Source organism: Salvia hispanica, chromosome 4 (assembly GCF_023119035.1).
Source record: "Salvia hispanica cultivar TCC Black 2014 chromosome 4, UniMelb_Shisp_WGS_1.0, whole genome shotgun sequence".
Classification (NCBI taxonomy): Eukaryota; Viridiplantae; Streptophyta; class Magnoliopsida; order Lamiales; family Lamiaceae; genus Salvia; species Salvia hispanica.
The window spans coordinates 47,105,883-47,117,275 of record NC_062968.1 but is presented as its reverse complement, the minus strand read 5'-3'; the positions used below and the strand labels follow the sequence as shown (position 1 = coordinate 47,117,275).

General features: G+C 34.3%; 1 protein-coding gene and 1 long non-coding RNA gene across 2 annotated transcripts; one reads left to right on the top strand and one right to left on the bottom strand.

Moving 5' to 3' along the window:
- The first annotated feature begins 3,020 nt into the window (after positions 1–3,020).
- Positions 3,021–4,066, top strand: LOC125223485 (probable aquaporin TIP1-1). The gene is made up of 2 exons (XM_048126659.1): positions 3,021–3,446; positions 3,519–4,066. Exons 1-2 carry the CDS (start codon positions 3,045–3,047, stop codon positions 3,879–3,881), a joined length of 765 nt encoding a protein of 254 aa, XP_047982616.1. The 5' UTR covers positions 3,021–3,044; the 3' UTR covers positions 3,882–4,066.
- A 1,668-nt stretch (positions 4,067–5,734) lies between these two features.
- LOC125185571 lies at positions 5,735–10,676 on the bottom strand. Its single transcript, XR_007170187.1, has 6 exons — positions 10,357–10,676; positions 9,789–10,271; positions 7,864–7,935; positions 7,682–7,769; positions 6,743–6,881; positions 5,735–5,958 (listed from the first exon to the last, which is right to left on the bottom strand). It is a non-coding gene; the product is annotated as an uncharacterized LOC125185571 (long non-coding RNA).
- Positions 10,677–11,393: the final 717 nt, after the last annotated feature.

Here is an 11,393-nt window from a genome sequence, read left to right as displayed (position 1 = left end):
TTATTGGGACAGACTAAAAAGGAATACGACTCAACTTTTTTGGGACGGAGGGAGTAATACTCACTCTGTTCCCTAGTAGTTGATGCATTTCTTTTCAGCACGAAGATTAAGAAAATGATGTGTAGTGTATTAAATAAATAGATTATAAAAGAAAAGAGGAAAAAATAGAGAGAGTAAAGTAAGAGAGAGGGAAAAGTAAGTGAGAAGAAATATGTTGACTTTTGCTAAAAAAAAAAGTAAATGACTCTACTACTATGTAACGTACCAAAATGACAAAATGACTCTACTACTATGTAACATAGATAAAAGTATGCCCCACATTTTGCTAATTTTTTAAATCCATTTTTTATTATATTTTTTAAAACTCGTGTCAGATCAAACGATGACAAATTATTAGGGACGGATGGAATAGTTGTTTAATACTCCCTGCTTTCCACAAAAGATGTCACACTTTTGGGATGACATAAGATTTTAGGAGGTTTTGTGTCGTGTGTTAAGTGTAGAGGGAAGATATATATAATATATATATTAATGATTGAGAAAACTTTTTCTATAAATGAAAATGTGACATCTTTAGTAGGGTAAGCTAAAAAAGAAAATGAGACATCTCATAAGTAGGATACTCATATGGAATTGTTGTAACTGTGGATGTTATCGCTACTTTCTAGAAATATAGTGTATAAAACACGTGATCGAAGCATTATATAACTACTGCAGAAACAATAAAATTACACCCAACAAAGGACAGATATGATAGAAACATTGAATTACAAAATAGCAAAAGGTGTGGTGAGAATAATTATTAGGGCACATTCCTCATTGCGGATGTTGAAATTGAATCCAATCGCATCTCATGTTTCGGATTTGTTTGTCGTGTTCTGTGAGTTAATATTCGAATTTAATTTCCATTTTCTCCGCCAGTGCTTTTAACACATCTAGAACAAATTCAAATATTCATTCCATCCTAGTTGAAATAATATAGTAAATGATGAAGACGATAAATGATAAAGTGTAAAAAAGGAAAATGTTCCATAAATTAATATAGACAATTTCTATTGAATGGTCGAAAACCTAATTCTATAGGATATAAGAATATCATAGAGTGAACTATAAAAATGGAATACTGACCAATTAAATCTGATGTTGAAGTATTTTGTGAAAAACTTAGTTTGGTCACTGAACAAAAATAAAATTAATACTTTGTAGCTCTCATTAGTTTTTGAAGTCATCGAGTAGTACTCCCTGTTTTCAATTTAAAAGAGGGCACACATGTATAGTTATTAGTAGGTGAGGAGAAAAATAATTCTAAAAAAAGCAGAAGCAATTATTAAGCACATCCTACCTCGATTCAATTGTTTGAGCACAATGATGCTGAAACTTTATAAAATAAATAAACAAATAATAGTATATCATTGATTCACTTGGATTTTACATGGTTTTAGAGGGTAGTTTTACTTGGTTTTGATCATATAATGCGTACTACATGGTTATAACTACTTCTCTATTATGTTGGTATTTTGACCATTTTGTGAAGAATGTGTAGAAAAAATGTACAAAATAGGTGGATGCGCAGTAGCTTTGGTTCGAGACAGTTTTTCTGGAGATTTTGAAGTCCGACTCGCATGTAATGCATACCATTCTCTTCGTCTTCGAAAGAGCTTCACGTGGATATCTTAAACGTCTCAATCGGAGTTCGGCAGAAAAAGTTATGGCCGTTTAAATAAGACTGCGCAGAGCAGTGACATAGCTGGCGACCCGCCAGTTTCGCATGCAAACGAACCTGGCGACCCGCCAGCAAAAGACGAGAAAAATGCCCTAAGCAGCTGGCGACTCGCCAGCTTCGACGCACACCCAACCTGGCGACCCGCCAGCTTCGTCCGACAGTTTATTTCGGGCCCAAAGTCAACCCTAGGTATATATATGCCTAGGAAACGCCTCCAAACACAACTTACACGCCTCCAACCCCAAAAATACCACTTTTTCACCTAGAAAGAAGAGAAGAACGAGCAGAGGACGAGTATTCATCGCAAGATTGAAGACGAGACCTCCAATCCGCCCAATCCAATTCTAGGAGTTTCTACTTTTAGTTTTATTCTTATTCAAATAATGTTTTTGAATATTTCTTTGAATATTTATTTGACTTTTGTGTTGAACATGAGTAGCTAAACCCTTCGTAGAGTTCTACGGGGGAGATACAATGATTCTTATGTTTAATTGATTTCCTTTTTGTATGTCTTGGCTCATGTGGTTATTTTGACTTCTCTTGTGCTTATACGTTTATTTGATTGATCACCTTATAAATGCAAGTAGTTTAATTTGAAAGAAGAGAAGTTGACGTCTTTGCTAATATAATCGACAGATTTGAGCCTTTGAATGCAGCTAGGTATCTTAGGAGCTTTTAGAGTTGTTACCTTAGTTCTAGGAAGGACACTTCGGTTCTAGGTAGCAATCTACAAATTGTATGTTTTGAGAAAAGATATAGTTTTACCTTAGTGATAGCTTAATAACCCTTGAGATCCTTTGTTGGCATAATTTGGAAATTAGTTGAGCATAAGATAGTTGTTATCGATCCCGTAGGATTCTACCTTCCTCATCCTTGATCTACATCCGTTTTCTCTTATTTGCTTTAGTTATCTATTTGTTTTTAATTGTTTTTACCTTGCTTTTAAATAGATTTAGAAAAAACCAAAATTCCGATTCATCTAGATAGTAGTTGAGGTTGGTTCGTGGTAATTAGGTTGACACTCATTGTCTCTGTGGATACGATACTCTTTGCTTACTATTTGCTACATTAGCCCCGTACACTTGCGAGTATACTTGTGTTAAAAATAAGTTCGAGAGCTATAAATCTTTAATCTTGTAGAAAAGGGTACTCCATAGTACTAGTAGTATGGATGAATGAAGAAGAATAAAAAAATGAAGAAGAAAAATGAGGTAATAATATGAGCGGCAACCGGGTAGAGCGGTACCATGCAGAAACTCGGGCAATATAAGAGTAGTGCACTTAACAACCCCTCATTCTAATTCTATAGTCTCCTCCACCAATGCCGGGCCCCAGAGACCACTTCAACGTCCCGCTGAGGCGCGTCGCCATCGGCAACCGCGACGAGTTCAGCCAACCCGGCGCCATCAAGGCCGCCGTCGCCGAATTCATAAGCACCCTCATCTTCGTCTTCGCCGGCTCCGGCGCCGGCATTGCCTACAACAGCCTCACCGGAGACGGCCCCGCCGGCCTCATCTCCGCCTCCATCGCCCACGCCTTCGCCCTCTTCGTCGCCGTCGCCATCAGCGCCAACATCTCCGGCGGCCACGTCAACCCCGCCGTCACCTTCGGCCTCTTCGTCGGCGGCCACATCACCCTCTTCCGCGGCATCCTCTACATCATCGCCCAGCTCCTGGGCTCCACCGCCGCCTCCGCCCTCCTCATCTTCACCACCGGCGGCATGGTAATTAACATCATCATTCAAATTTCAAATTTTTCTAAATTTTTGTTCACATTCAAATATTGTACTGCGCAGGCCGTTCCGACGTTCGGCGTGGCGGGGATCTCCGCGTGGTCAGCCTTGGTGTTCGAGATCGTGGCGACCTTCGGGCTCGTGTACACCGTCTACGCCACCGCCGTCGACCCCAAGAAGGGCGAGATCGGCATCATCGCGCCGATTGCCATCGGTCTGATCGTGGGGGCCAACATCTTTGCGGCCGGCCCGTTCACCGGGGCCGCAATGAACCCAGCCGTGGTTTTCGGGCCTGCAATGGTGGGCTTCAGCTGGGCCAACCACTGGATCTACTGGGCCGGCCCGTTCGTTGGGGCCGGGCTGGCCAGCGTCATCTACGAGGTCTTCTTCATCACCCACACCCACGAGACCTTGTCGGACTACTGACAAATTCATCAAACTTTGGATCTGTGTTGATGAATTTCTGGGGTTTAATTTTTTTGTTTCCGGTTTCAAGTTTGAAGATGGAGTTGGGTCGTGTTTTTCCACATTCGTTTCACCCTTCAAAAACTCGGGTTTACTCTTGGGTTTAATTTAATAAGCTCTTGTTAATTCTACTTACTTTTTTTGTGTGTTTGAGGTTACGTACCATACAAATATCAAATATGATCATCTTAATTACCTACAAAATTAAGAAAAAGACGCATATTACTAGAATAATCTGTATGGTGCGACAAAAATGTATAGGAATGTTTCTTACTACTTATAATATTTTAGGTACATTTAAATATATTACTACCATGGATAATGCACACAATTGAGATGTCTTAAGAGGTAAAATACTTATTGAGACATTAGAAAGTACCATAGTAGGTGACACACAAGTTTTTTGTGTTTTAATAATAGAAATATCTTAAGAGTTCGACTATCATACTCCCTCGATCTCCTAAAAATAAAAACTTTTAAAATGACATAGGTTGTAATGCAAAATTGATTAAGTAGGAGAGATTTAGAATGAAAAATGTATTAGTGAAAAATAGAATCACAGCTTATTAGAGAGAAAGAAATTTCTAAAAAGTTTATTTTTAGGATGTTGAATATTTGTGGTCTACTTATGGTTTGGGCCTTAGTATTTAATTGCTTTGGACTAGTCCCAATTGGTTAAATGCTGAAGCCCAATATTGTGTATGGGAAGCCCAATCCGGCTTGACCCATTACTTACCTTGACCACACCGATGCTTGCCACGTGGAGCTCTCACCCGGATCCTGCTTTGAGGCCGTTGATCTTGAGCTGTGTTTGTTAAGTGAGAGGCCGACCTCTCACTTACCCTATTCAGTTTTCACTCTATCTCTCTCATTCCAGAACTCTCTCTGCCTTCTCTCTTCTTTCTCTCTCTTATTTTCAGGCGACTTCGCCGGTGAACTTCTCAGATCTTTAGTTTACACCGATTAATCCTTGTTTTAGTGGGTTCTATCGGTTTAGATCTTGAGTTTGGAGACTTTCTCGGTTTCCATCAGAGTGCTTGGAGGATTCTTACCTAGGGTTTGAATCTGGTGAAGTCTGGCGTTCAAGAAGTGAGAACTTGTGAGGATCTTGTGAGTTTCTGGTGATTGCGAGGGGTTCTGACAGTTTGTGTGGCAATCGGTGTGGCTAGGGGTTCTGACCTAGCATTCGATGGTTTCTCATCTTGTGACTTGTGGTAGAAGCATGTGGGGAGGTCCTTGGCCAAGTGTAGTCACTGTTGTGACCTGAGCCATATCCTTACTGTTCTGTCTTAGTTGTAGTTTCTTGTTGTTACTTAGATCTGAAAGGGTCTTGTGTTAGTATTCTAACTTGTCTATCTTAGTGTGCAGGTTCTAATTGGCAAGGACTCAGATTCCAGATTGGTCAATAATCTGGAAAGAATTAGGGTTCCAATTAGGATGACAATCTGTAACAACTAGACATCTTACTGTTGTAGATTACTTGAAATCTTGTAACCACCTTTGTACTTGGCTTGTATTGTCTGAGATTAGCCATCTCAGAGATCAATCAATAAAAGAGGTCCCAGTTATTAGTGAATCCCGAGTGATCTAATCTCTACATAGGGGATGGAGTAAAAGTGAAAGAATTTCTATTCTTAGGGAACGAAGGGAGTATGTATTTTCACTTTTTAAAAATAATATTTTTTAATTGAACAATAGTGCGCAATAGTGATTAGACCCCATAGATATTAATTAATCTATCAATATATAAAGTACCAGTTTTTTGGCATGCCATGTGGCACTGTTTTTGGCGGGAAACATCATAAAATTTTGGCAGCATCTTAGCTTAAAATTTGTGATCTTATTGTAAAGTCCAGTTGAACTTATATCAGTTTTCTTTGTATGTATCGAGAATTGTGTGGGGGTAGGGTGCAGCCTATGTGTTTATACTGGCATAGGCTTTTGTAAGAAAATACTACTACTATATTACACAATATATATATATATATTTTTTATTCTTCCAGATTATCTTCTCAGCTCTTTCCAATGCAATTAATTCCTGAAAAAATATTAATAGTATGTTAGTACTCATACTTAAAACCTATACTGTATACATTTGAAATTATGAATGAAATTGTACCTATGATATCAGAGAGGCAGGGAATAAAATCAGAATTTTAGAAAATGAAAAATGAGAATAAAATCATAATTTTAGAAGATGAGACATAGAGAGAGAGAGGCCGAGAGATATTAAATGTACAAAAAAATTTCCCGCAAAGCAATAGCAATTATCTATTTCCAATGCAATTTATCCTTGAACAAAGGTAAATAATATCAATTTATCCTTGAACAAAGTTAAATAATATGTTAGTATTCATATTTAAAACCTATATTTAGGATTATCAAAAAAGCAGCGTCAGAGAAATCCAGAGAGCTAATATAGTCACAATTTTAGAACATGAAAAAAAAAGAGAAAGAAAGAGAGAATGAAATTAAAATTTTAGAAAATGAAAAATAAGAGAGAGAGAGAGAGTGGGACAGAATATAAATTTAAAAATCTGTTGTATACAGATACCATACTAAATGAAAAACCTATCAAGTAGTATATATATATTAAAAACTAAGCATTGAATTGGAGACATAATACATCCTATTAAATAAATAGATGATAGGATTTGCAAAGCATTCTAGAATTAATATTGCAAAGAGTAGTAATTGTATTTGAAATCTAACAATAATAATCTCTAATACCTCATCAACATTAAGTTCATGTAAGTTAGATATGACTGTTGTCAAATATAGGTATAGGACATAGCTGGAAAAGAAAGAATTACATGGAGTACCTTTTTTTTAATATGGTGATGTCTTGATGCAGTAGAGTAGGTATTGTAGCCGCCTATGCTTGCAATGTTATCTTCTCTCTATAATGATTGTAGAGTGAAGAGAGAGAGGCCGCTTTTCTTTTCCTTCTCTTTCCTTTTTCTGAAGAGTTGAGAGTGAGAGGCGGCTATTATATTTTTAGGGTTAGTTTTATTTTTTTAAACTCAATAAGTCACATATATATAACACAAGTGAAGTTAATAATTGCTGAAATTAATTGGGCCTTAAATGACCTTTTATGGTTGCAAACTTATGAAATTGAATAGGCCAAATTTATGAGACATGAATCTGTAATATTTAACTTATGTTCATATTAATATTAATTTTATATTTGTATTAATATTAATTAATATTAATATTAATTAATATTAATATTAATATGAATATGAATATAAGTGTAAAAGACTTTCTATTAATATTTGGCATGCAAGTTGCTAAAGTATTTTAAGTCTAAATATTATTATCAGATATTTTTTATAAATAGAAAATAGTTGTTATGTGGAAGGTCTCTCATGATTATGTTTTTTTGGGGAACACGCACAATTTTCCAACAAGCATGCTGAAGAGGACTCACACTATAAATACCCTACCACTCACTCCTTCAGCCACCCTCACTAAACTCTCTCAACCAAAATCATTCAGCAGAGTCATCATCAGAAAAAGTTCAGAATCTTTCTTCTTCTTAATTCATCTATTCTCACTTAAATCACTACTCATTTATTGTTTATCTATTCTTCTATGAACTGCAGTCTTTATTCTTAATGTATTTCTTTCAGTTTCTGCTATTTGTGCTTTATCACTATTTTTTTCTGTTTTAGTTTCATATTATGCCTTAATGTTACTTATGTTTTTATAAGTTTCCATAACTACTTAGCATAACACTATGAAGGTAGTTTACTAACCTGTATTTGTCATTGCCGTGATGCAACTCATCTGTGAAATCTTGAGTGCTATCTCTCATTCATATTTTGGATCAAGAAGTTCCTGCAACTAATGAATGAAATTATTTGTTCATGTTTCTGAACTTAATACAAAGTCTTATTCAATTTAAGTGATCTGTTGATTCTCATAAAAAGGTACTGACCTCATTTTACAATTTCTGTTCAATGATTTGCCTTTTTTGTCACTTCTATTTGCAATCTATTGGGATCATTTCCTGCACAAAATAGGATGTTAGTTTAAATACTGCATACATTCTTTAAATTAGTCACTGATTTATGAATATTTCTTTTCAATAGCAGAAAGCACTGTATCTCAAACAATGACACCATTCATTAGTTGCAGGACAATCTTATACCTAAAGTTACAACTCTACCATCAAGGTCCGTTGCATTCGTGTTTATGAATACAATTGTGGAGACAACAATGATAGCACTTTGGAAGTAGTATCCATGATAGCTAGTATGTTTACCAAAACAGAATACATGAAATATAGAAAGTTTTATATAATATATATGTTTCTATTTACTAATTTTTTGTTTACAGGGCACCAGAATTCAAACTTCTCTTCCAAAGAATGCATGCAAGAAATTGGTTCACAAATATAGGGTAATAGATATTCCAAGCATGCATCATTGTATTCAAAAGCACATGAATCAGGCAAAGTAAATTATTTATTTTCAGAATTTGCTTATGCTTTCTACAAATAGCCATATTGACACCAAAATGACAACATTATCACTGTTATTATTGATAGATTCTGATTTTGTGCACCTGAAAAGAATAAAGAGAAGTATTCAAATAATTTGTGCTTTTCTGAAAGAACTGTAGTGTAGTTAAGTATATCTAACATGTGATCCTTTTATGGTACAAGTCTTTTGATATATTTTGTGTTGCAGACCTTATTTTTAAATCTTTTGAGAAGATCAAGAAGAAGATGAAGAAAGTGAATGTGATTGAAGATGATGATGAGGCTTCTGTCAGCTACACTCAGGATTTGTCTGGAGGTGATTAGATTTGGAAAATCTTAAGAGTTTATCTGTTTTTCATTTTATTGGTTAAGTTTTTGAACGTTTCTGAACTTTCATCTTAGTTTTTTGGAGGTTTAATAGATGGACTATGTTACATCAGTTAGCAGTTCTGGATTTTGATTTTTGTCATTAACTATTTTGGTATTGGTAAACACTTCTAAGCTGAATTTTATTTGTAATGATGGTTGATGACTTTTTTTTTATTGAAGTATTTATTTGGGTTTAGTTTTATCTGTTTTATGTATCTTTGCTTTGGTTTTCTATCATTTAGCAGAATTGTGTTCGGACATACTTAAATCCTAAGTAAGATAAAAATTGATGCCTTCCAATTAGTAAGTATAGTATAAGGTTTACTGATTCTATTTTTTTGCTACTCTTCTGCATTGTTTCTTTTTAATCTTTTCTACTGGCTTTTTCTAATTCAAATTAGATCAGATCACTATCTATGTTTCTGTTTTACAACTCAAGCAAGTATTTTAGTCATTTCTTAAAACTGAATTAGCTGCTATCTCTTCTTATAGTTATTTAAATAGACATCTGTATTCATTAACTCTACTTGATGATATATAGATATAAAGTTATACATGATTTTTAAATGTGTTGTTGCTCTAATTATACTACATTTTAGATCTGAAACTAATAGTCAATGCACATTTCCATAGAAGTACCTAAATTTTCCTATCATTCTCATAAACAAATCATTGTCTATTTGTCCCAATATTCAAATTCTGCAATTTTCTTTTTAACCCTAATATTTTGGCAATTGAAAGATCATGTTGGAAAACCTTTTTAAGTAAATACCTTTTTAAGAACACCTTTTTTTTTTTTTTTTGCTAGACTCTTCTGTACTATTTTGTTCTAGACTTTTTTACTGGCTTTTTCAAACTCAGATTAGATCAGATCACAAACTATGTTTCTTTTTTACAAGTCAAGCAATTATTTTAGTAATCTTTTAAAACTGATTTTAGTTGCTATCTCTTCATATTTTTTCTATCTCCTATGAAGGTGTATCAACTGATGCTTCAGGTGAGTATTATACCTCTGATTGGCTTGATGAACGACTGCTACTTCGTTTTTTCCTTCTTCTTCTTCTTGCATATTTCATTGTCTTTCAGTTTTTTTCCTGTCATTAAACAAGTGTAAGTATTTTTTTTTAATTAAAAAGCATAATAGTTTAACCTCCATTAACTTTCTATTTGAAGTAGATGATTATGTAGTCTTTATTTCCCAGCACTATCAACAGAAGCCTTATACACATTCTGAAATTCACTAAAATCTTCATTTATGCAATGATTTTGCTAAATAGGAAACCTAATAGTGTTCTAAAAATTTTTTGTCAATAGTCACAAAGTTGGTAACTTGAATCGAGTCTATCAACTATATTTCCGAATGCAATTGAGAAAAATATTCCATAAATGAACTTTGTGTGAGGACACTAATCTCATCAGTTAGTTTTTCCAAATATTTGTGGTCTTTTTTCCAAATTTTCGATCTATTTGTTGAATCCACTTCTTCTCCGATTCTGGCAAAAAAGACAATGAAAAAAGTCAGAATACACCCAATCTTCGACCTTTTTGAATATTAGTCGAAATTTTCTTGGAATATACCTGTAATAGAAACCGAATTTGGTCTGATTTAGTAGCATATCTATGGCCTTTTGTTGTGGTTTACCGTTTTACGCCAGTCTCCGTCGTCTAGGTTGAAGGTACGACGGAGGCATCGGTAAGCTGTCGAAGAAGAAAATGAATTTGAGGTTTTTCAGTGTCAAATTTCTAGGGTTTGAGATTGTTTTGTTAGGATTTTAGTTGCAAATCTGAAAAGGAATCGTAGTTCGGAGTTGTAAAGGTGTAGTGTTGTCCTCCGCGCCGGCGATTAAACGGAGCATCTGATTTTCCGGCGGAGGAGATGAGTGTGTAGTTAGGGTTTCTCGAACGGCGCCGACAAGGAATAAGGAGAAAATGGCTTATATATGATGTACTATAAATTATGGTTTTGTTTCTTAATTTACAGCTAATCTGTTGTGTAAGTTTGGAATTATAATTTGGGCCTGCATTATTTAGATGTATGGGCCAATTTAATGAATCGGATTGGGCTTATAGTCTTTTTAGGCTATGTGTTTTAATGTGTTGGGCCATTTAATTGTGGCTTAGTATTTATATATAAAAAAGAAAATTATTTTTTTCATTATATTTGGCTAATTTTTTTAATTTAATAATTTATATATTAATTATAAAGTTTGTTGTATTTATTTTATTCATAATAGCATATCATTAGGTATATCATGTACAATGTTATTAATATTATGGATGAATTTTATTTTTAATAAGTATGAATTTTATTTATAACATTTTTGTTTTGTTTTGGAATCACATGATTATATTTGTATTTATTTTTAGTTGAACTATTCTATTTGCATTAGTTGAGCACTTGTATGAAATGTTCAATCTTGATAACAATAGTTTGGTTTTACTTTCCCATCGCTCAAAAAAAATATAGTAGAGACTATTAATTATATTCATTTTCCCAACTATTTGTTACCACCTTCGCTATGTACGGGACAAAGGATTTTAAAAAATTAAGGAAATATATTTAAAAGAAATAAAATTATGAATTATTTTTTTGTTAATTTTGTTCAACTAATATT

What these genes read in the sequence shown, in the direction of transcription:
- LOC125223485 (XM_048126659.1), top strand. Translation starts at nt 3,045, where the DNA reads ATGCCGGGCCCCAGAGACCACTTCAACGTCCCGCTGAGGCGCGTCGCC. An exon ending in TCTTCACCACCGGCGGCATG is followed by an intron (nt 3,447 to 3,518) that starts GTAATTAACATC and finishes TGTACTGCGCAG; the next exon opens with GCCGTTCCGACGTTCGGCGT.